Genomic DNA, 26,462 nt, shown 5'->3' on the forward strand with positions numbered 1-26,462 from the left:
AATCCTTTGTGGTCAGGCTGGAGCAGCTCAGCCCTCCTAAAGCTAGGATCTCAGCATTCACAACTCACCACAATTATTTATACAATGAAATCCCTCACGATTAGCTATCATTTTACCTTACAATTTTTCCTATGTAGAGACTTATTGTGCCTGATCATTTAACTCTTGGAAATGAAAAAAAATTTTCTTTAAGTAGTAAATCCTTAGAAAAATTTGAAAATAGAAAAATGTGAAGTCTAAGACTAAAATCCTGTTTCTGTTAACATTTAAGAGTATTGCCTTCCATAATATATAACAGAATTGATCATACTATGTATACTTTTCTTTCCCTCTAATACTGCATTTTGAGCATTTAACCAAAACACAATAGTCTCTCTAAAACCATGTGTGGATTTTGAATAATTTAACTAACTATAAAATAACTTCCCTAATGTTGGCCCTTTGGGCTGTTTTTAGCTTTTGCTATTATGAAGAAGAGTATGAACACTTTTAAATCTCTCAGCACATATTGCCAAACTACTCTTTAAGACTTTATTGAGTTTATTTCATCCAGGAGTTTAAAGTGTTGGTTGCATTATTTTCTCTCTTTTGAGTGTTTATGAAAATGTTGCTGGTTTGATGGAAGAATTATATCTTGGCGTTAATTTGTATTTCTTTTGAGCACTATTGAAGTTGAAAAATCATACTGGCCATTTGTGTTCTTTTGGTAAACAATCTATTCATGTTCTTTGCACATTTTCCTCTTGCTACACTTTTGTTTAAAATTGATTTGTGAGGGTTTGTAACCTACTGAGGGTTGAATTACTTGAAAAATTTTATCATTAATTTAAGCTGTAGGGACTCGCAGTGGAAGATGAGACCCCAAACCCAGGTCGGGAATCCTGTAACCTTTTTCCTATATTGAATATGAGGTGACTAAAAGCCCCATGGCCATAATTTAAAATCTGATTGTATTTTGGCAGCTGTTTAGGACACTCATTAAATACACTGATAACAAAATACCAAGACTGTGTAATCAGGTGAAAACTGCCTGAAAGCAGTGATTAGTAAATGCAAACAAAGAATGTAGTATCTGTGCAGTTTTCAGTCTGGCTGTGTGTTAGAATCACTTGAGTGGGGAGCACTTAAAACTTATGATGCCCGGGCTCTATTCCAGACTTGTTAAATCAGAATCTCTGGATCTGACCCAGGCATCAGCATTCCGCCCCCCCCCAGCTTTTTGGAAACGTAATTGACATATGACATTGTGTAAACGTAAGGTATATAAAGTCTTGATTTAATAAATGTCAGTTCAGTTCAGTTGCTCAGTCTTGTCCGACTCTTTGTGACCCCATGGACTGCAGCACCCCAGGCTTCCTTGTCCATCACCAGCTCCCTGAGCTTGCTCAGGCTTATGTCCATTGAGTCAGTGATGCCATCCAACCATCTCGTTCTCTGTCGTCCCCTTCTCCTAAATGTATGTATTGTGAAATTTATTAGCATAACACACCTCTTACTTTGCATACTTACGATTTATGTATTAGAAAGTTGTCTTCCTTTCAAATATATGATGCAGTATTGTTAACTGTAGTCACTATGGTGTATTAAATCCCTAGAACTTACTCTTCTTATACAACTGGGAGTTCGTCCCCTTTGATCACCTTCACTCATTCTTGCTGCACTCTGTACTCTCTACCAAACTACTCTGTGCTTTTATAGTTTGGTTTCCTTAAGATTCCACATGCAAGTGAGATCATACAATATTTGTCTTTCTCTGACTTATTTCACTTCGCATAAAGGTAGCAGCATTTTTAAGCTCCCTGGTGATGACATTGGGCAGCCAGACTGAGAACTACTCAGTTAAGCAGTGATGTGTGAAGTCTCTCATAGCTAAAAATCATTGTAGTCTGCTTCAGTTAAGTTCTGAACAGTAGAGTCTCATTTTTTTAAATGTTCTTCATTATAAAAACCACAGCACAGTCTTTATTAATTAACAAACGAGCAATTATAAATTTTTCTCCATTTAAGTGGTTATATTAAAAGCATGCATTGCTTAAATGTGATTTCCTCAATACTACAGTGTCCAGATAATGTTACCTTACATTTAGAAGCTTTGAAATGTTACTGGTGGGTATTCTCTGACAATCTCTAATGTTAAAGCACCGAAATACTATTTTCAGCGTTTTTCCTAATTTATTTCCTTAGGTGAGTGCCCTTAAAAACTTCGTGTATGTAAAAGCATGAACTTTGTTTTTGATATGTCTTTCTCAAAGTAGGATATATTTTAGTGTTAAAAGGACACATGTGTGTTTAAGATGAGAATATGGTCCCTGGTTGGTTTTCTTTTTTTAGATGTATTTTTCAGAGCAGTTGTAGGTTCACAGCAAAATAAAACGGAAGGAGAATAAATGCGATAAATGAGAATAAATGGTAATAAGAATAAATGGGAAACGGAGATTTCCCATTTATTTCTCTTCTCATACGTGTACAGCCTCCTCCACTACCAACACCTGCACAGAATGGAATGTTTGTACCTAGATTGACACATCACTCAGAGTCCATAGTTTACACGTTAGGGTTCATACTTGGTATTGTACATCCTGTTTGTTTTGACAGATGTAATTGCGTCCTCTTTTTAGACTTTAAAATGTCTTTGCTTTTAGTGTGTTTTGCTGCTAGTCATCTTTATAAGGCTACATCTTCTTTCACTGTCCTTAGTACAAGTGTTCTCACACCATTTTGTTGAATTCAGCTTTTAAATGCTGAAAAATAAGCAGCACCAGAATCTGAAACATCAAAGTAGTTGTATAAATTCCTGTCCTATACACTAAAGTTTACCCAGCACTTATAATGGGGATAAACTGTTTAAAGAAAGTTTAATATACTTCAAACTCCTTTTAGTTTCTCCATAAGCTAAATGTGTTATACTTTGGGGAAAGGTATGTCCTTCTTGAAGAAGTTTACTTATAAATAAGGTGGTGTGTTTTTTTTTTTTTTAATGTGGAGAGAGGGCATGGAATGGAGTAATCAGGGGTGGAGGAATAAAATGAAGTTAGAGGGAAAAGTTGGTAACAATAAACTTCATGAAGTTTTTATTTGCTAGGTAGAATTGGGCTCAAAATTTGTCCTGTAGCCTTTTAGGCATTGAAAAGAGGTGAGGTGGCATGATATAAGCAGTTCTCTTTATAGAGGAGAAACACTGCATTTCTTGATACTGAGGCCTGGGAAACTTTTCTTTCGCCTATTCATGAAAAGCCACTATGAGATAAAGTAAACTATATTTTCAGAAGTACTCTGGGATAAATACAGTAGAGCACTTCATGGGGGCAGTTCTTCATGGGGGCAGACTTCTTGATACAGGTAGATGGTTAAGGCCAAGACTGATTGAGTCTATCATTCATCCATTCAGCAAATTTTGGACACCTGCTATGCGGCATTGGGAATGCAACAGTGAATGAAACATGTCTGCCCTCGTGAAACATAATCTTTTTTGAGGAGACAGATAATAAATGAATTCATCATATGCTCTCAAGTAGAAATATACATTATGAATGATAATAAAGCAAGATATAAGAGTTCAGATAAAAATGAACTAGAGATGGGGTAGAATAGCTATTTTAGGTAGCATAGGCAAGAGTGATCTGAGGAGGTAACATTTTTAATAGTTACTTGAAGAAAAGAGTTCATTATAATTAGTTTTATTAGAAACCCAGAGTATTTGGGACCCAAACCAAAACTAATCTGGCCTAGTTCAAGGATAAAACACTGTATATAGAAGAGCATATCCTAAAACTGGAATCCTCTGAAACCACTGTTCTACTTGATATTAATAGGTGTACACTGTCACACATTTGGAAAGTGCTGGATCATGTGGAAACAGATTTGTCTACTGCAGGACAACTCAGAGCCATTAGTGTGTTACCCAAAAGAGGAGGATATGATTTGTATATCCAAAACTTAACCACAAAACTTTTTTTTTTTTGAGATTTATGTTTTAGTACCTTGCACAAACCAGGGTTTATAAAAAATATTACACAGCAGTATACATGGATTTTGTATATCCTTTATGTGGTTTTTCCATAAGGAAAATAATTTTTTTTTAAACTTAAGAATAGTTGATGAAAATTAATTAACTGAGAATTATTTATACTGACTTATTATGGGTCAGCTGTTAAAAACAACTTTTAGAATTTTAAAGTCATGGTGTGAAAATATTCAGGGATACAGTGATATTCAGTCAGGGTTGTACACTGGAATCACCCAAGGGGCTTAAAACAAACCTAATGCCTGGGAGCTGCCTACGTTTTGGTATTTGTTATACCATTCCAGGTCTTTATGTTTAGCAAGTTTGAAAGCTACTGTATACTTTCAAACTTGAGTAGTTAGTTGTATAGTACAAAATACAAAATCCTAGGCAGATTGTGAAGCTGTGAAAAAAGGGTAGTGTCATGTTATTTTTCTCAGAATTACTTTTGTTTGGTTAATTAAGTGCTCCTTATCATTGCTGAATCTATTTGCCTGTTCTTGGTAATGCTTAAGTCATTTTCCTGAATAAGCATGTCTTAATAAAAATCAATTTTCTGATTTAATGACGTTTTATCAAATGGCCTCACTGCATTTAAAACTGACTTCAGTCATACTGGCGGATCTGAAGGAGTACACAGCAAAGTTTTAGGATTACTTGGCAGGGATGCTGTGTGTGTTAGAAACGTTATAGGCAGTGTCCTAGAAGAGGCCATGAGCTGTTATTCCAAGATGCAGAGAAATTCCGAACGTGGATGGAAAAACTAACTCACCTTGACACTGGTGAAGAGAACAAGCAGCTACTGGAACCCAGGGAACTTAAAATGCAACTAGTTGGCCAAGGCATTTCCCCTATCACCCAGTCAGGTGCTTATATGCAGTTGCCTGATTCCCAAGAACTGCTGCAGCAGCCCTTTGTGACTTGTCAGAATGTTGACAGTACATTAGAATTCTCAGACATTACCGTTTTCTGATTAACTTTGTTGAAAATGGGACTATTATAGAACAACCTTTGAATCTATCACAAAATTAATTGTGTTAACTATCTGCTTTTTGAATTGTGTAAGAAAGAATATGCTTTTGCCCATTTTAAGTTTCTTTTGGTAATGTTTTAAACATTAAATAGCAAACAAGTTGCTTTTTAAAAAATCAGTTCTTCAAAACAAAATTTTATGAATTCTAGTTAGAGTTTTGTTACATGTGCTTGGAACATAGAACCGTGTTTATACGATGATAGGAGTGATCCTCATCTTTATGCTTTTTTCATGCCCCAAACATAAATAACAGTAAGATATAAAATAGGGAATCTTAGTGAATCCAGATAGGTAAGTGGTTAATTCCCTTAGAGTCTCTTAGCATTAATCTCTACAGCAGTGTTGACTTGCTTGTGATTCCTGTAAGGAATGATGTAATTAATCTCATTCTGGGGGTCATGAGTGAACATTGCATGAGCATTTTTATGTCATTCTTTCATAGGTCATTTAATGAACTGATTTTGTTGCTAGTCTTTAATGACTTGTATGAAATAGCCTTTGTGTGCAGGAAGAATGAACTACTTTTTGAGCAAATTAACACTCTGTACCTGCTATGTGAGATACTGTAAGGAACGCAGATTAGACAGGAGTTTGAGTTTATGTGTGAGAAAAACAGTATTTTTCCATTGTTACATAGATGGGTTTTTATTTTAAGCTTTAACTCTCTAAGCAGTTACCTGGTAGAATCCGGTGAAGCTGGTACTCTGATGTAAAGGGTAACCTCTAGAGGATAGAGATGAAATGGTCACTCTATTAAGGGTATGTGTTGAATGAGTTTTTAAATTAATAGTGACTAAATGTATTGGCTAATGTACTACCAATTTAATTTTGTTTTCAGTCCCTGGACTGAAAATAAATGGTATGTTAAAGAGTCCATGGTATATGTCAAAGGGGAGAAGATAGCACAGCATTGTTAGCTTTGCAACATGATAGATTTCCAGTGTGGCCTAGGACTGAGAAATAGTGTGAGGAAAAGCTAAGTTAAGAAGAAAATTTTCAGTAGGTGTATATTGCTTTGCTAACATTACCTTGTGCTTTTTTATAAAAATTGTACTTCCTACTGGATTTACTTACAATAAAAATATGATATTTTCCCCTTCAAATTTATAAGTTAACTTCTCAATATGAGTAAGGTTATTTGAATATTTAATATAGTTTCAACTTTGAAAAAGATCTGATTGTATGTTTTGCAAGAGGAAAGATAGGTGATATATTTGGAGTTTCATATATAGTTGGACATTAGAACGACAGGAGTTTGAACTGCACAGGTCTTATATGCAGATTTTTTGCACTAAATATGAACTGTGGTTCTGCACAATCTGTGCTTGGTATTCATGGATGAGGGACCACAGACTGTTTATAAAGTCTTGTGTGGATTTACTTCAACTGTGCAGCAGGTGGGAGCCCAACTTTAGGGTCAGCTGTATAAACAATAAAGACTTTTGTTTTATTTTAGTAATTTACCAGTAACTACTCAGAAAAATTGTCATCACTTTTTCTATTTAGTTCTATATTCAGATATCTACACCTTGTAAATTAAGTGTAATAGATTGAATCAATTTATTTTGCTTTTTTGAAGTGAAAAATGACTTTAAAAAAATTTTCTTTTTAGAGCTTAATATATGAGAATTGGGAATTAACTTTGGGAGAGTTATAACTGACGGGTTTTTCTCTGACATGATAGCACAGCACTTGTAAACTACTTCAGCTAATATTTTTTTAACTTTCCTGTTTTATGCCAATAAGAAGAGCATATTGGTTTTGGGTGAGAAGTTTTTGGCTAATCTATAATATTTATTTGAAATTAAGATGTTTTCGGGGAAGTTTGTTCTGTATTCGGCTTCTCCGTGGGATCACAGATTTTACTAGACATGGATTTTTATATATAAGAAAATGTCAATTTCAGCATGTTAACATGACTGCTTTTCTATGCATGCATAACTGCTTCAAGAACTTAACTGATTTCTTCTTTGTTTCATGATTTAATGTTTCATATATTAAGCATGTAGTGAAATGCTTTTATGTTTAAAATAGAAAACATGAATGAATCCTTTAAGAATAACATAAAAAATAATGTAGACATTATTCTTAGTATTGATTGGATATGTTCTGATCCTTGTTGTTATTAGATAATGGAGTAGGGAAATCTACAGATTTTTCTTTTTTGCCTAAAAGAGAAAAATGTCAGTCGAGTGGAATTACCAAGCTAAAGTTTTAATAATTGATACTCAAGGTAAAAATATTGTAACTATTTGAGAAGGTGTCGAACATAATAAATTTGAGGAAGCCTTTTCTACATAAATTTGTATAAAGATACGGAAAGAGAGGGTTTAATAGAAAGAAGAGGAACACCAGAATGTACTGATTTAATTCATAGAATATATGCTAAAATATACAAATTTATTCCAAAACAATTTTATATTTTGTGGTTTGAAAAGTTTAACCTAAAGAATAATTTTGTAACAGAAACATACATACAATTTTTTCCCCTGATTTTCAGTTTGTCATGGTGTCTTGAAAATGTGTTGCTGTCTTAAGGAGTATTGTTTTGAAACACAGTAGTCTTTTTTTTTTAATATGCTTTAGAATAATTATGCTTTTTCCGGATTGTCTGATTTAAAAATTCTTCTTTCAGAAAAATGTGTTTTTGTATTGTGGACAAAGAAGTATTGACTATTTGAAGTAGTTTTAATAGTTTTTTAAAAACTTGACTGCTGTTTTGGATTATTCTCCTTCACTGAGGCAGAGTCTGTATTCCTAAGATCATAGTCTAAATACGTACTAAGAAGTGGAAATTATTTTTGGATTATGTGGTGGCATTTTTATATAGGTATTATTTTAGAAGTGCCTAGTGCTCATCCCTTGCTCTGTGCTGTGCTTGGGCTCTCAGTTGTGTCCGACTCCCTGCAACCCCATGGACCCACAAGGCTTCTCTATCCATGGGGATTCTCCAAGCAAGAATACTGCAGTGGGTTGCCATGCCCTCCTCCAGGGGATCTTCTCAACCTAGGGATTCTTTGCTGTTTGGGCCACCAAGGAAGCCCATGAATCCTGGAATGGGTAGTAGCCTATCCCTTCTCCAGGGGAGCTTTCCGACCCAGGAATCGAATTGGAGTCTCCTGGATTGTAGTCGGATTCTTTACCAGCTGAGCTACCAGGGAACCCTGGTCTTCCCTTAACTTACCTTAAATTGGCTTAATTTCCCTAGAATTTTAAGTATAGGGAATATTTCCTGTTTGGGCTTTTTTGTGGTGTATAAAGGGCTAATGCTGGACAGAAACGTCTTTTAATTGATGTAGATCATATCTAGCGTTGATCTAGACATGGTTGAAATGCTTTTTATTTAAGAATATAATCCCACTCTGCTCAGTGTTATGTGGCAGCCTGGATGGGTGGGTGGGTTTGGCGGAAAATGGATGCTTGTAGATATATATAGCTGAGTCCCTTTGCTGTCCACCTGTAACTGTCACAACATTGTTAATTGGCTACCCAGTTAATCAGCTGTACCCTAATACCAAATAAAAGGTTAATAAAAGAAAAGAGTATAATCCCAGGAGAATGTGCCCCCAAATATGGCTGCCACCAGTGTCTACAGGCCCCAGGGCAAGCCAGACAGTGGCCCCTCTGCTTCTCTGGGAAGCTTGGGAGATCAGCAGGGAGATAACCTTTGGAGAGTCACTGAGGACTGGCATATTGCAGTGCTTTGTAGGGAACGACTGCAAGAAAAGAAAGAGAAGACAAACGCAGATTGTTTATTTAAAATATCTTTGCTCATTTTAATCAGTCCAGTTTTCAAGAAAAGGATCAATTCTGAAAGAAATAGAGGAAAGATTAAAATGAAGACTGTTATCCCATATTTGGATTATGTCGTCTCTCTAATGTCTACATATGCAGTTTAGTTGCTGGTATTTAAGGGGGCTCGCTGGTGAATATGTTTTCTGATCGTCTATCTACAGACTGTTTTCTGCCTAGTCTCCTAGTTCAGTACTGTAGGATATTAGATCCTAATCATTTGTAAGAAAATTTAACCAGCAGATTAAGATTAGAATTACCAGGTTATTTGAGCCTCTCATTGCACAATGCCTTTCAGTTATATTAATGTGTAATTTGTATGCATTATTAAAACTTGAGTGTAATAGGAGCTCAAAAATTTAAGTTAGAACACAAAACAATAAAATTAAAATCTTAAAACTTAACATTTTGCATGAAGTTTTTTTTTTACTTAAAGGATCTGTCATTTTGGGGGCTCCAAGAGAAAAGCCTGTTTTTTGTTACTAAGTCAAAGGAATAAGCCTAGTCTTAAGAGTGTGTGTTTGTGCACATGCTCATGTAGGTGTGTGGACCTTCAGAATTATGAAATAATCCTGTATTCTTATTAATGCTATAGTTGGCAGATTGTGCTGGAAACATAACTATGCAATAGTCTACAGGGATTTTAATGGATTCAGGTCACTAATATATCCATTCATTGCTTCAGAAATGTGTGTAAAAAAATTGCCATATACAAGTTAGAGTGATTAAGTTAGAGGGAAAAATTGATTTCTTAGATTATCAGGTAAAGATTTGGACTGCTTGTTTGTTTCATTAGCAGACTGAGTAAAAGAATATACACAAATTCGTTCATTTTGCTTCATTGCTTTCGTCATTCCTTAGTTATGTGTATTTAACAGCAGATCTGAACTGAAGGTCGAGATATAGCACAATTTAGTGAAATTTATTGCTTAAGGTTTATATGCAAGTCAGATAACATGGGCAGGTTATTTTACAGAAGGTGACTTTTAAAAATAATTACCTGTTAAATTTTGCTTAGCCTGTATTGATTTCCTCTCCTGTTCGAATTATTTAAATAGAATAGTAAGGGCACAATGGAAAAGATTTTGTGGGGTTTCACATGTGAGAAAACACAATATCAAAACAATTTGAGCAGATTTATTAAACTGAAATTTAATTTTTTATTAACTTTTCTAATAAAAATTGTTTTCAAAGAATAATTCGCAGAATCTTCTCTAAAAATGGCATATATGCCCTCAATCATTGTACAGATAAGAAACTTGTCGTTTTTAATCTGTCTAGAACAGTTGTATGAGTACATTAATAGTTATCAATGTGAAAACTTCCAAGTTCTTTACTTTTAATTTTTTTCTTGATTCTGTTTTTAATTTCTCTGAAGTTTAGGAAAAGTTAGTGGAGATTGAAACCAAAGTAATGAATAGATCTTTTCATATTGTCTTAAATTACTACAACATAAAATAGAAGACATGTTAAGAAATGAAGGAATAATAATCCATGAGGAAGTGTATTCTTTGGTAATGAAGTCTTATAACTTTAAGATTTGGGAAGAATGTTGTCAAATTGCTGTGATTTTTATTTTTACTGCATTTTCTTTATATCTTTTACCTAATTCTGCATTTGAAGTGTATCAGTTGACCTAGATAAATAAAAATTTTTAAAAAGAAATGTTTCTTGTTACTCTATTTAGGATCCTTTTACATTAGTTATAGTGATTCCCTAGCAGTTAATTCACATTAGGTGTTCCTTAGTACAGAAACCTGCTTTTCCGTAATGAAATGAATGGCATTAGTTTGTAGGTAATATCACTAATAATAGATTTTACATGGTGTTTTTCAGATAACTTTCAGTCTTTTTGCAGTTGGTATATTGAAAAAGGAAGTAACAAAATATCAGTGCTAACATAAAAGGTGGAGATTCTTCTCCTTCATATGTCCTTCTGAGTTACCCTGTTAAAAATCAAAGACTGTTTAGAAAATAGCAAAATGTAGCCTACCTTGAGGAATAATCAAAAAGCTGAATGGATGTGTCTTTAGCAGGGTACATAGGTATGAGGATGTGGCTAAAGTCATATCAGATTTTCATGTTCTTCCTTCCTGTATGTAGTGTAGATGTTTTAGTTTTGTTCTCCATTGATCTGAATCCTCAGAACAGAAATTGTGGATTTGTCCTTGAAATACAAAGATAAATTGAAAGATGGTGACCTCTGCAAGTGTCCTGTTTTCTGTATTTAATCTTGAATATTTCTGTTTACCTCTTTGATACTTTCAAAGTTAACTGTTCATCAGTATTATAGGTAACTTCTCTGGGCAAAATGACCTGTCATTTGTCAGTATGATGTAAGAACAGATGTAATCCTTAAAACTCTGTTTCTCCCTTGTAAACTGAACATCTAAATTTTTAATAATTGAGTTGAATATAACGGGAAAAGCACAAAACAGGCATCAATTCATTTTTATTTAAAAATGATTTTTTAACTTATGACATAGAATTTCAGTGCATATTGCTGCATTTTACTTTCATTTAGCACTATCTTATTTTTCTTTTTACTAAAATAGCTTTATAATACTATAAAGAAAAAATACCCAGTTTTGGGTATTTAAAGTTGTTTTTTTAGAAATGGCACTTTTTGTCTTTCCTGGTTGACATAGTTTTCTTTTCCAAGAGATGCTTTGAAAGTTACTGCTTTTTTTCAAATGGTTGTGTATGTGTGTACATATATTACATATATATGTAGATTAATAGTAATAAAATACAACATATGTATTTTCTAAGGTATTTTATTTTTTCTTATTCCAAATAGTCATTTTCCATCTTGGTAAATATTTAGATGTGTTACTAAAAAGCTAGTTTTTATTAGGTAGGTTCTGCTAACTGCAGATTTCCCTTCCAGCTATTGAGGTTTGCTTCTTTCTTTGAATCCCTAAGGCTCACATCTCATTTTCCCTACACTTCTTTTCCTAACTTGGCTACCATACACATGCTCCTCCTTCCTAAAGTGCTTGGCTAGGTAATTTCTGAGAACTCTTCTTTTAGGTGTAACTTTTTTTGAATCTCACTATTAGAGTGAGACAGAGTGACTTCTACCTCCTCCCACTTTCTTTAGATGTTGTAGATAATGGCACTGAGCTTAGGACCTTTAATGACTAGGGAGACAGAACTTCTGTGGGGTCCTTTGACAGCAGCAAGAAAGTTTTTTCTTTCCTCTTCTATGAGGGGTTTTGGGAAACTGGCTGTAGTAAAACAGAGAAGGAATTTATTCTGGTCTTTGTTGTACATTACTGTAGTCATTGAAATGGGAATTGAATGAGTAAATGCTGTTTGTTGCTCCACCTTCCCTTGGGACGAAGATTTAGCAATAGAGAAGGAGGAGTGATGTTTCCAGATGTCTATGGGATATAAGAGGAATTTCTGATTCCCAGATCTGATTAGATTTCATACTGGGAGTCTGACAACACTTGTGTTAGTGGAAGGGCTTTGTAGGCAAGAATGATGCCAAATATGGGATAATCCAAAGTGACCTCTATTTGGTTTTAAAACACTTTCATATGAATACATCTAAGGTAACATTTCACTTCAAACAAAAATAAAAAAACAAAAGCCACGTATGTGATGACCTTAATGAATCCCAGCAAAGCATTTACTTAGCAATTTGGGTTAATCCATGACCAGTAGAAGGCACCAACTCAGGCAGTGATGTTTTCTGAAAGCTTCTTGCATGCAGGCTGTGTACAGCAGAGTTTACACAAACATAAGCAAACAAAGAAGTAGGGTTAAGTGCTAATTTATAATGGAAAGGTGGGCAGGTGGACCAGTATTTGAACTGTTGTGTTCTGTGTTATATTTTAACCTTCATCATAACCCTGTGAACAAGCTGAGTCATAGGTTGAGAAGAAGTAGGCAGGATTTTAACCTGTGTATTTGCTGCCCAAAGTCTATGCACTTCATATACTGCTCCCAGTCTTACCCTGTGTATTTCCCATTCCCTCACCACTGAGAACAACTGTAAACTACGCTGGTTTTACCTACCTAGGACTCAAAATTTCTCATCTGTAAAATGGGACTGGTAACTTATGTATTAGATAGTTTTAAAATTCTGTGCTTTTGGTTGTCAGCTTTGGAAAGAGGGATTTGGAAAGATAGATGTAATAGAGGATGGATGTTAGGCTTTGTTTTGCTTTGTGTTTTGTTTTCATGATTCAAATTGTTTCCATGAGATTTAGAAGAGAACACATTTGACTGAAAAGAAGACTAATTCATAAAATTAAACACTGTTGATAATACAGAAGATTTAAAGTCACATAGGGGTAAACTCCACTGCAGTAGGAACGTGTGATGAATAGATAGATGTGTATGTCTTGTTTCATTTTTCTCTTTTGGCCGAACTGTGCGGCAAGCTGGATATTAGTTCCCTGACCAGGATCGAACCTGCACCCCCTGCAGTGGAAGCGCAGAGTCTTAACCACTGGACCGTTTGGAGAGTCCCACACCTGTATTTTGGTATTCGAAAAGTTAGAACCTGTTTATAAACTAGGAGGTCAGAGAGAGGATACAAACCTGTCTAGCACGAGATAGACCAAGTTGATGTTCTTAAATGAAGCAGTGGATTTTTGAACATTTTATTTTTCTTGTGATCAGCAAGAATTTCAAGATACTTAAATCGGACACAGCACTTGGATTAACCACAGACCAAGTAGTTATTAAATAATTGAGTTAAATTTACCTTTATAGAGAGATGCTTTTAATGACTATAGAAAAACAAAGTTCATCATTATAAATTGATGATGTATGGTTGACAGATACCAAATGGGAGAATGTGTAGTTTGAATAACCTTTTATGTTGTAAACATGGAATGCTTAGTGACTGCATTTTAAATTGGAAATGTTTCCATGTGTAATTTTACTTGAAGTTGCTATTTTGATGTTTTCAAAAGTCAAAACTGTAGCAACACAGTTGTTTTAGCATCCTAGAGGAACAATCAAGTCAGAGGAAGAAAAATAGCCTCATGCTTATTCCCTCCTGTAATAAATCGATAGAATCAAATTGGAAGTATAGATAGCTGCTTCTGTTATTAATGTTCCTGGTTTTTCTAGTTCCTCTTAGTGGTTTGCTTTTATTTTTTTCTTTCAAGAGATAACTTATTTTAAAAGGATCTTACCTCTTAATTTTGCTGTGTAGCAGAAATCATGTTTTAAAAGAATACCATAAATTGTCCCCATTAGTTAGCTAATATTCATACTTAGTGATTCAAAATCCAAGCCTTGATGCTTAGTTCTTTAAACATGTCTTACTTAATTTTGGTTTGCTGATAGTGTGAGATGACCTTGGGACACAAGATGCTTAATTGTGATTTCTTATTGGAAGGCAAAATTGGAAAAACAACCTTTCCTTGACTTTATTAAAGTTTATATAGTACTGACTTGTCATTGTTTGAATATATTAGATATGAAAAATGACAGTGATAATTTATTTTAATTTTAAGTATAATTAAAATGTGAAAATATTACTGTCTTTGTTTATGATGAATACTAAATTTAAGCTAAGCTATAAGGTGTGCTGTTTGGAAATATGGAAGATACAAGAATGAAGCCAGATAACAAGTTTATGCTTGTATATCCTACTGATGAAGACTTTCAGACAAGTTATTTCCATGGGTAGGTGATGTTACTCTGCATGTACATCTGCACTTATACTTTTTGCATGAGTTTACATGTAGGAGTGGGTACAATTTTGACTTGACTGTTGACCTGTTGCCTCAGTTGGGTGGTTGTGAGTTGTGGGGTGGGGGAGTGTGAGGGCAAGAGGTTGTGAATGGTATTTGTGATACAAATTTTTAAATAAGTCTCTTTTATTATTTTTTTCCAAACACAAAAAAACACAATAAAACCCTTTAAAAAATAGAATATTTGGTCAAATAGTCAATATTGTACTTGACCTTCATATCTTCTGCAACCAAATATTTGGACATCCCACATTATCTTGATTCCATAATAATCATTTTGAACTCTGACGAGAACTCCATAAATGATACAGCTTTCTTTTCTTTTTTGAAAAGAAAAACCGCAAACATGAACCAATATTTTACTGTTTGATCTAAAATCTATTACTAACTGATACTAAGGCCACACTTGAATTTTATGAACTTGATGTACCCTTTTGGGGAAATTGGAAATTATTTTTAAGTAGTCAGCTGAAATTGTCATGATCGTCAGAATTTCACATTGTGACATGTCTGTTCCTTATACGGTGGCACCTAACAACTCATTTACTTTTATGTTTGGTCATTTTTTATTTTAAAAATGTTGCCGCATAAGCCTATGGTTTGGGAACTTAGTCTTAAGAGATAAGTACCCCAAGTGTGTTTCATGTTTTGTTTAGTGACAGTTTACACAATGGATGTTGGTATTAAAACAGTAATCCTTCATTGTGTTCTATTTTAATGATTCATTGGCATATGTATTCCTTCATAGTCAAGAGTTTCATAAAATAGGTGTGTTTACTGTTAATTTATTAGATATTAAAAATTTTTTTTCTGGAATTAAGTGATTTGCTTTATAACTGTTGGGAGAGAAAAAGCATTTTATTCAAAAATGGCAGTTAGTAGTAAGGGATATGCTTCATAGTTGATCGAAAATGATTTTTGCTTTTTACTTTTATATTAGAAAAGGTAGCACTAGCATTTTAAAGCATGTATCTATTTTACAAACATGAATATTCATTTATTTAGCATGAATCACTGCAGTGTAATTACCTCAGAGCTCAGCTGCCCTTTTAAGCAAGTTAGGGTGATTTGGAGGTAGAAGAAGGGCTCTCTTTATTTTTCCAAAAGTTTTAATATCTTCCTCTCAAATAACCCATAAGGTTGTGTATCACTTCCTTGGAGTGTCACCTGGTTGTTTTTCTCAGGGAAAAGACAATAGAAATATCCCTCACAAGACATCCAAATCCTGAAGATGAATTTTATGAGTATTATCTTTTTGTTGGGGGCTTCCCAGGTGGCTCAGTGGTAAAGAATCGGCCTGCAGTACAGGAGATTCAGGCTGGATCCCTGGGTCTGGAAGATTCCCCTGGAGTAGGAAATGGCAGCCCACCCCAGTATTCTTGCCTGTAAAATCCCATGGACAGAGGAACCTGGCAAAGAGTCAGACCTGACTTGAGCACGCACTCATCTTTTTATAGAATGTTGTAAAATACATAACATCCCTAATATTATAAAAGGGCTTTACTGGAAATAGATGTTGGTCAAGTAGAGCTCTTGAAGTAGGAAAATACATATTTGACTTTCTTCTCTGATTCTACTAGGGACTTTTAGTATTAGCTACTAAGAGGAAGAAACTAGGTTGATCCTCTTAAAAAAATATAAATTCGGTTTTAATAGTTTGTATCAGTGTTTCCTTTAAAAAATCAGCTTTACCTTCTCTATAGTCGTCCCCTTTCTCTTAATCTTTTGCCCTTTAGCAGAATGACAGGAATTGAATGTAACTTTTGTTTAGTATAGTCTTGTCTTTGTTCTTCATAATAACACCCTTTTTCCTCCTTCTCAAATGTGTCCCTCATCTTTGTAAGCTGGAGTATTTCACTTTCATTTCATGTACAAAATAATTAGATTGTATAAAGTGCAGCTTTTCTGACTAGGTAGAATAAGAAGATAAAGGCAACAGGCATTTAGGGGGCTTTTAGTTATAGAAGTATTTTTCACCCCACGAGTTAGATACAAGTATACATTTTCTTTCCTCCCTAGATGGACCTCCAGTTGTAGCTCATTATGATATGTCTGACACCGGCTCTGAGCCAGAAGTGGTAAATGTGGACAATTTATTGGCGGCTGCAGTAGTTCAAGAGCACAGTAATTCTGTAGGAGGCCAGGACACAGGAGCTACCTGGAGGACCAGCGGGCTTCTAGAGGAGCTGAATGCGGAGGCAGGTTGGTCTCCCTATCCCTACCCCTCCTTCTCTGATGGTATAATATGCATGTGTCCTGGCAGCTCTTTTCCTTGCTTAGGAAAGCAGGCCAACTAGAAACATCTAACATTAGATGATTGCAGCTATCCAGGATGCCCTTTGTAACTGAAAAGATTTGGATAGCATGTCATTTGTCTTTACTAATCAGAAGAAAGCAAAAATGAGAATATCATTGTAGGCATAGGTAGATTTCAGTAGACATCTTGAGTTAAAAATGCCTAACATATGTAAAAATCAGCCGGATGACCTGATACTGCCTCCCACCCCCCACCCTCAATCCCCCCTGCCCCCACCAGTGGATTCCCGCACTTAACTCTGAACAGGGAGTGACCTTGCAGTCTGGGGAAGTGAGCTGTTTCAGTTTGCCCTGTGGACTGTTCACTGAAGTGCCACACTGTTGTTCTGCCTCTTAATGCAGTGTCCCTGTAAATTTCTCTACACTAGTCCTCATTTTGTCTTTTCCAACTCTTCAGTTGCTGTCTCTCAGGAAAATCTTTCTCCCTGTCTTGCATTGTTTATCTTGGTTCTGTGATGATTCTTAAGAGTGATGGTTTATTCTCTAAGAAACCTATTGCTGTTACCTTTGAAAACCTTGCACAGTGCCTCCAAGTCTCCTTCAGTATGTTCCCCAAACCTCTTTCTTCCAACATTCTTTCTAATTTAAACCTTTTTCTAAAAGTACTAGTGTTTTTAGAAAAGTTTAAGAAAAGAGGTAGAGGGGATTGAGAGACAGACTTCTTCTATAGTGTGTATTTTCGTTATTGTTATAGAAGGATTTTAGTTTTCTAGTTAACTTATAAATTCCATTGGCTTAATAACTACCTAGAATAGTATTTTTATGGGAAATGAGTTTTGTGTTATGAAAATAGCAGTGGGCTATGATTTAGAACTTTTTATATTGAAGTTGTTAGGAAGTAAAAGACAATTCTACAGATCATTGTCATTAATTCATTCATAATCCCTGATTAGAACTAAATAAAAAAGTTTCTTTATTTGTTGAGCTTCCGATTAATTTATTGTGACTAATTTTGGAACAGGACCTTGATTTAGTTTTAACTCTGTTGTGACTGCTAACTGCCTATTTAACCTTGGACAAGGTGATTCTCCTCTGGATTTCAGTTTTTATTTGTATAAACACTTGCTTTGTCCAACAAGTGTCTTTTAAGTGTTTATTACTATGTATTGTGTATATATTGTAACATTAAATGCAGTCTGGTCAGTAGATGTAGACCACTTTATTGTGAATTGTTAGGGAAAATATGAACAGTTACTGTTTGTTTTTTTTTGCTTTTCATAGAGAATTTTAATATTAGGTTGAACTCTTTGGAATTGTTAATAATTGAGTTTCTGATCTACAACCAATTTAGCAGTCTAATATGAATTAACCTAATAGTGCAGCATTTGGGCATCTTACCATATCATTAAAGTCATTAGCATTGGTGGGGGTGGGGAAGCTTCACATTTTCAGGTTCAGGTAATTGTTAGCTTGATCATTTAAAACAACATTAGCCTTTGGTGCTTAGCTCTAAATTCTAAGAAATAAAACATGACAGAAGTATTTGATGAGGCAAATATGCATGACTTCGTTCCTCTATTCTTCTCTCTCCACTCCAGCACTGCCTTGAAATTGATTTTTTTTTAAATTTTATTTATTTATTTGGCTGCTCTGGGTCTTAGTTGTAGCATGTGGGATCTAGCTCCCTGACCAGGGATCGAACCGGGGCCCCCTGCACTGGGAGCTCAGATTCTTAGCCACTGGACCACCAGGGAAGTCCCCTGAAATTGATACTTAATATTTGGTATTCCTTCATAGTTTTACTGCATTTGCTTTGTATCTGTAAACAAGCATGTTTAAATACTAAGTAGTATTACATAGAAGGTAATCATTTGCCACTTGCTTTTTTTTAGTTCAACATGTTGTAAAGTTTGTTCTTATTAAGTACTACTGTAGTCCATTCACTTTTCACTGCTGTTTAGTATTCCAGCATATGCATATATGACAACAGACATACCCACTCTCTTCTTGAACATTTATGGTGCTATTTGAAATGATGCTACCATTAGCATTTCCTGTACGTGTCTTTTGGTACATGTGTGATAATTTCTCTAGGATGTAGTGTATCAAGAAAGCACATGTATGTATTGGGCCATAAATCATGTAGATTTTTGTGTATCATAGGACGTGGACATCACTGTTCAACAGATCCCCATGGTATTTTCTTATGAAGCCATTTATTGATCATTCAGAGTCTTTTTTTTTTAATCTGACATGCAGGTATGTGAGTTTTAAATCTGACATGCAGGTATGTGAGTAATGTATGTGTGTGTGTACTCAGTTATATCCAACTCTTTGCAACCTCGTGGAGTGTAGCCCGCCCAGCTCCTCTGTCCATGGAATTTTCCAGGCAAGAAAACTGGAGTGGGTTGCCATTGTTGTCTCCAGGGGATCTTCCCAACTCAGGGATTAAACCCAAGTCCCTTGTGTCTCCTGCATTGGCAGGTGGCAGGTCAGGAAGCAATAGTTAGAACTGGACATGGAACAACAGACTGGTTCCAAACAGGAAAAGGAGTGCATCAAGGCTGTATATTGTCACCCTGCTTATTTAACTTATATGCAGAGTACATCATGAGAAACGCTGGACTGGAAGAAATTCAAGATGGAATCAAAATTGCCGGGAGAAATATCAGTAACCTCAGATATGCAGAAACTGAAGAGGAACTAGAAAGCCTCTTGAGGAAAGTGAAAAAGTTGGCTTAAAGCTCAACATTCAGAAAATGAAGATCATAGCATCCGGTCCCATCACTTCATGGGAAATAGATGGGGAAACAGTGTCAGGCTTTATTTTTTGGGGCTCCAAAATCACTGCAGATGGTGACTGCAGCCATGAAATTAAAAGAGGCTTACTCTACTCCTTGGAAGAAAAGTTATGACCAACCTAGACAGCATATTCAAAAGCAGAGACATTACTTTGCCGACTAAGGTCCGTCTAGTCAAGGCTATGGTTTTTCCTGTGGTCATGTATGGATGTGAGAGTTGGACTGTGAAGAAGGCTGAGCACCGAAGAATTGATGCTTTTCAACGGTGGTGTTGGAGAAGACTCTTGAGAGTCCCTTGGACTGCAAGGAGATCCAACCAGTCCATTCTGAAGGAGATCAACCCTGGAATTTCTTTGGAAGGAATGATGCTAAAGCTGAAACTCCAGTACTTTGGCCACCTCATGCAAAGAGTTGACTCATTGGAAAAAACTCTGATGCTGGGAGGGATTAGGAGCAGGAGGAGAAGGGGACAACCGAGGATGAGATGGCTGGATGGCGTCACTGACTCAATGGACGTGAATCTGAGTGAAGTCCGGGAGTTGATGATGGATAGGGAGGCCTGGCGTGCTGCGATTCATGGGGTCACAAAGAGTTGGACACGACTGAGCGACTGAACTGAACTGAAGTGAATACCCTCTAGTCTTGATGTAATTGTCATAGTCGGAACTTGTTTTGTGAATTTGAATATACTTACCGTATCATAACAAAATGTTCATAGAATTTATGCTTCATTGCCAGTTTATAGTTTTGAGACTTGGACTATTAGTATCAATTAGATCACCTTTCTTGTGTTTGGAGTTTAAGATAACTGTTGTAGTGGTTAATCATAATCTTCCTCCTCTCCCTCCCAATAGAATAAACTCCAGGCACTGAGTTGGACTGTTGAGGGTCTCTGTACACTGCGCTGGTTGCTCAGTCACGTCTGACTCTTTGCGACCCTGTGGACTGTTAGCCTTCCAGGTTCCTCTGTCCATAGGACTCTTCAGGCAAGAATACTGGAGTGGATTGCAATTTCCTTTTCCAGGGGACCTACCTGACCTGGGAATTGAACTCAAGTCTCCCGCATTGCAAGCAGATTCTTTACCATCTGAGCCAGCCACTTAGGATGGATATTCAGTGTCTAATAGCAACATTTCAGACCAGGTCTACAGCCCTCCATTTAGAATCACGTAAGCAATTATTAAGTGGCCTGTAGCATGTCTCTTTTTCTAAGCAACTGGGTGTTCTACTATGCAAAATAGTTTTTACTGTTTAGTTTTAGTTTCAACCAAGGCAAAAGAGTTGAAATTAGGAAAGCCACTGATCAAGAAAAGACCTAAACTTTCCTTTTCAGCCCTTGCCATAGGTTTACTTTTTCTCATTGATGCTAGAATTAAATAGTGTAGTGGGTGGCAGCCTCCTGTGAGCAAACAGCTGGATTTTGAACCAGCAGCCTCTTACAGACTGTGTGACCTCACGTAAGTTATGCAGAGCCTCAGTTTTTCCTGTCGAAACTGAGATAAAACTAGTATCTACCCCCAAAGGTTATTGTATTGTTACATGAAAATTCTTAGATGGGAATACCAGACCACCTTACCTGCCTCCTGAGAAACCTGTGTGCAGGTCAAGAAGCAACATTTGGAACTAGACATGGAACAATGGACTGATTTGAAATGATGCTACCATTAACATTTCCTGTACGTGTCTTTTGGTATATGTGTGATAATTTCTCTAGGATGTAGTATATCAAGAAAGCACATGTATGTATTGGGCCATAAATCATGTAGATTTTTGTGAATCATAGGACATGGACATCACTGTTCAACAGACCCCCATGGTATTTTCTTTTGCATATTGGGAAAGGAGTACGCCAAGGCTGTATTATTGTCACCCTGTATATTTAACTTCTACGCAGAGTACATTATGCGAAATGCTGGGCTGGATGAAGCATAAGCTGGAATCAAGACTGTCGGGAGAAATATTAATAACCTCATATATGCAGATGATACCACCCAAACAGCAGAAAGCGAAGAGGAACTAAAGAGCCTTTTGATGAGGGTGAAAGAGAAGAGTGAAAAAGCTGGCTTAAAACGCAACATTTAAAAAACTTAAGATCATACATCTGGTCCCATCACTTTATGGCAAATAGATGGAGAAAATGTGGAAACAGTGACAGACTTTATTTTCTTGGGCTCCAGAATCACTGTGGATGGTGACTGCAGCCATGAAATTAAAAGACATTTGCTCCTTGGAAAAAAAGCTATGACAGACCTAGAGAGCATATTAAAAAGCAGAGACATCACTTTGCTGACAGAGGTACATGTAGTCAGAGCTACAGTTTTTCTAGTAGTCATGTACAGATGTGAGAGTTGGACCATAAAGAAAGCTGAGTGCTGAAGAATTGATGCTTTTGAACTGTGTGGTGCTGGAGTCCCTTGGATTGCAAGGAGATCAAAGCAGTCAATTGTAAAGGAGATAACTCTCAATGTTCATTGGAAAGACTTGAAGGCTCACTCACTGTAAATGTAGATGAGGCCGAGAGAGGCTAGTCTGAAGTACTCTTGGTACAGTCATTACACTAAACTAATTTAGAGGTCCTCCTGCCTCAGAAATTAAAAATTCTAAGCAAATCTCATTTTTTCCATCAGCCTTCTTTTTAAGAAGGTGGATTATGAACATTCTCTCCATCCTTGAAATTGGGCTGGTAATCTTGATTTGTCCATAGTACAAGCTTAGTTGTAGTGAAGAGAAAAAAAATCTTGGGTTTCCTGTTCTTAGAGCAGGGCTTTTTATAACCAGACCAGAATGACCATGCTTCAGTTGTTAGCGCTTTAAAATTATCGTATCAAGTCTTGTGAAGGAGATTTTGTTTACCTGCTACATGTGGACTGTAAGATTTCAGGTTTCTAATCTCCTTTTCTACCACTTTTTAAAGTTGTTTTTTAATACTTTTGTTGAAAAAGCTCAACACAAGGTAATAATTTGCTTCTTTTGAAACTATGAGTACTTAAGATAGTAACCTTTTTTATACCTAACATTCCACTGTCATCACTGTGTAATAATTTTATATACTGCAAATAGGCTTACGACTAGTTCTCATTAGATAGCCGATTTAAAAAAGGAAATATTTGCCCTGATAATTTAGTTACTACCTTTTCTGGTCTACTTTCTGATTTACTTATGTGTTGCAAAGGTCAGAGGTAGGAGGTAGGAGGACAGAAATTTAGAATTTTCTCATGAAATGAAAGAAGTTATCTTTTCAAAAAGCTACACATACAAAGAACTACACAGACAGCCAGCTGCCACAATAACTGAATATAAATCTTCTGCTTTATTTTCAGTCAAATATATGGTAACTGTGATATTTACGCTTTTCGTGCAGAGCTTATTCTAGAATAGGAATAGATTACTACGACTGACAGTATTTGAAGAACCCCGTGCATCTTTGACTCACTTCTGTGTGTGCTTTAGGCCCTGCTCTGCTGTTGGATTCCTTTGAGGTCTAGGGGTGTTGGCTGGGGCCGTGTAGGGGTGACCCGAAGGCCAGAGAGGGTTCACCTCTGCGCAGGGGCTTCCAAAGGAACGTGCGACTTTCCGAAGAGGGTAACATTGACAGAAAAGGCCTGATCGTCCTGGCTCTGAAATAGAGGAGTGGATGCATTCCTGACTTACTGGAAAATGCCATGGGGTCTCTTGTAGAGCATGGCACCCCACAGGCTTGGTGTGTGGCACATTTTAGTTAGTGGCTCTGAGAGGAAATGTGGCAGAATACTCATATCATTAGTTTAGAGTTGTAAACACTCACCAGGAAATTTGTTTGTATCCTGTCACCCGACCCCACCCCAGCCTTTGGCCTTGTTTTGTCTTACACTGACTTTTAGACCAAGCAATAAAGAAAATGGCTGCATTGAGGTGTCAGAATCAAAGGCCTGCGCGAGAGGCAGCATTTTCAAGAAAGTCATGTTTCCACAAGGAGGCAAAGAGAACGTTCAGTGCCCTTTTCCATAGAGCTGGCATTCCATAGGGCAGTGGAAAAGTTGTAGGAAGGTGAGTAGTAGGTGGCTGGAGCAAAGGAGAAAGACAGTTGAGTAGGGGACAAGACTGCGGAAGGGCACAGTGACCCATTCCAGTCTTCTTGCCTGGAGAATCCATGGGCAGAGGAGCCTGATGGGTCACAGTCCATAGGGTCGCAGAGTCGGACACGACTGAAGCCACTTACCACACATGCACACGGGACAAGACAGACAGATGGGCAGCCCCAGAGGGTTGTATTTTGTGAGTGGCCAGGAGGGTAGAAGTACATTTTACTTCTCATAACCATTGCTTTCCCTCTTATCTCTTCCTAATGCTCTCTCCTTTTGCTTAGCTATACTTAGACTGTTACTTCCTGCTATGCTATTCCTCTACCTTATTGAACCCATTACACAGTCCTTTTTTAGCTCCCCTAGTTGCTTTTTTCTTCCTCTATCTAGTTTGTTCAGCTCAACTCTCCTTTGCTGATATCCTCAGCTCCTTATATAGTTGACTTTCTTGTACTCAGCTGGCCAAGTCTGATCCCTGGATGCACACTTTAGAGCCTTTATCCATGCTGGAGAAAGTCAGATGAAAAGTTGAGGGTCATATTAACTTCCTGATTTGTAGCCTCACCTTGGCTCTCAGTACTGCCCAGCACTTTCCTCCTTTCCTTAGGCATCATGCTTTCTTCACAGTGGCTAGCTCACTTTTCTAACCCTACTCTAAACTGACTCTGCTATCCTACTCACACCTGTGCTCTGCAGATGGCCCTCTGCATTCTTTACAGATCAAGATTACCTCAGCTTTCTGCCATCAAAGCTGTTTGCTCTCTGCCTGTTTTCTAGATGTGGCCGGTAAAAATAACTGTATGCACTCACACATCCCTGTCCCTCAAACCCGTATTCCTGTTAGTGCCGTCTGCTCCCGTTTCCCCCATAGCCAGATGTCTTCGAGTGTGTCTGCTCCTTCTCCCCTTCTGTTCTTCCTCAGCCTGCTTTGCTGCAGTAGCTTCAGTCCCATCATTCCTCTGAGGTTCCCCAGGCCAGGGTTGTGTATGGTCATCTTATCACCTGTTCTACTGGGCTATACTTAGTCCCTCCTCCTATTGTGTCTCTCTGTTGGGCATTGTAGGCACTTCTTCCGAGAAGTGCTCTCTTTATGGTGCCCTGGCTTCATATCTTCAGGTTTTCTTTCTGTCTCTTGGTTGACCTTGGTGAGCGCCTCTTCCTGTGCCCATCCCTTAATTACTGGTTTTTATCAGGGTTCTGTTTTAGGCCCCCTTCATTCCTCTGGATGAACTTTGTCTCCTCCACTATTGGGAGGACTTACCTATTATTTCCTCTTTAGACTGCTGACCTGAGCTTTAAAACAGTAGTAACTTCAACTGCCTGTTGGGCAGCAGCATCATGCCCTAAGCAGCCACCCTCAACACGCCCATTGGTGCACTGAATGCCACCAGTTACCTACATCAGAAACCTTGGCGTCAGTTTTTCCTTTGCCTAATTTCCAAGGTTACTCACAGAAATGCAGACTGTTTCTCCTTTTGTTTCTTTCCTGGTTCAGCCATAGCCATTTCTCACCCTGGAAACTATAGCAGTCTAACTGGTTTCCTTGCCTCTAATATTTCTTGTCCCGCTACTCATTCTATTTCCATACTTGAAAAAATTTTAAATTCAAAATCCGATCATGTCACGTCTCTGCCGAAATCCTTCATTGGTTTCCTAGTTTTCAAGGTCAAGTCCAGATTCCTTACCCGTGATCTGACCTCTGCTGACTTTACCAGCTCATTTTTCATTACTTTTTTTTTTTTTTTTTACTACCATTACCCCAGATCTTACGCTAAAGGGTGATTTTCAACCCTGAAGGCTACATGGTGTTCCTTGTGCTGCTTTCCTTCACCTGGGCCTGCTCTTCCCTGCGAGCTCAGTGTCCTTGATTGTTCTCCAGTCTAGGAAATGGTCCTTTTCTCTGTGCATGGAGGGCATTCTTTGCCTCCCTCTCAGACTAGTTTTCACACCGTAATGCCAACGGACTGGTTCTTGGTATCCGTGAATATACTGTAAGCTTGTTGAGGGTGGCAGCTCTGCCTCCCTTGTTTACTCCCTGTAGTAGTCCTAGCGCTGAGCGCAGAGCATTTGCTGTCGCTTAGTTGCTTAGTCGTGTCCAGCTCTTTTGTGACCCTACGGACTGTAGCCCGCCAGGCTTCTCTGTTCACGGGAGTTTCCAAGCAGTAATACTGGAGTGGGTTGGCATTTCCTTCTCCAGGGATCTTCCTGACCCAGGGATTGAACCCATGTCTTCTGCTTGGCAAGCGGATTCTTAACCACTGAGCCACCTGGGAAACCCAAGCACAGTGCATAGCATGTCATAAATAAGAACTTACTTTAGAAATAAATAGATGAAGTATACTGTTAGAGCTGCACACAGCAAGTCTGCTTGAAATACTGACTGTGGAAAAGCTGAAGTTTGGGAGAAAAGGGAGAGTGTCAATTGGTATTTCTCCCGAGCAGTGTGTTTGGGACTATGTGCATGACGGCAGTCTAACTACAGCACTGAAGTGGAAATGAGACAAAAAGCTTTGCCGCAAACAAAGTACTGGGGTCAGAGCAAGAATCTCAGTTTACCGAATCCCACTTAAGCAGCCGCCCTAGGTTTAACAAAACTGGGTCCATCTGGTGGATGTCACCTTTGCATGCTTGTTGAGTTCAACATCACTGCCCATACCACACAGAATCCTATCTGTTCTTTAATATAGATAGGATTAACAAGCCTATGTGCTGTGTGTTCAGACACTCAGTTGTGTCCAACTCTTTGTAGCCCCATGGATTGTAGCCCGTCAGGCTCCTCTGTCCATGGAATTCTCC

At 37.3% G+C, this 26,462-nt stretch overlaps 1 protein-coding gene across 7 annotated transcripts in view; it reads left to right on the forward strand.

The window, feature by feature from the left end:
- The window catches only part of ARK2N (arkadia (RNF111) N-terminal like PKA signaling regulator 2N), an 81,886-nt gene that overhangs the window by 38,891 nt on the left and 16,533 nt on the right, over positions 1-26,462 (forward strand). For 4 of the 7 annotated variants that reach the window (XM_012103637.4, XM_015103706.3, XM_027960882.3 and 1 more), the window contains one exon: positions 16,568-16,750. The exons of the other annotated variants lie outside the window; for them this stretch is intronic. In XM_012103637.4, the coding sequence (XP_011959027.1) occupies positions 16,568-16,750 (183 nt within the window). The remainder of the gene's footprint in view (positions 1-16,567; positions 16,751-26,462) is intronic. 7 annotated transcript variants of the gene reach the window in all.

Source organism: Ovis aries, chromosome 23 (genome assembly GCF_016772045.2).
Source record: "Ovis aries strain OAR_USU_Benz2616 breed Rambouillet chromosome 23, ARS-UI_Ramb_v3.0, whole genome shotgun sequence".
Lineage (NCBI taxonomy): Eukaryota > Metazoa > Chordata > Mammalia > Artiodactyla > Bovidae > Ovis > Ovis aries.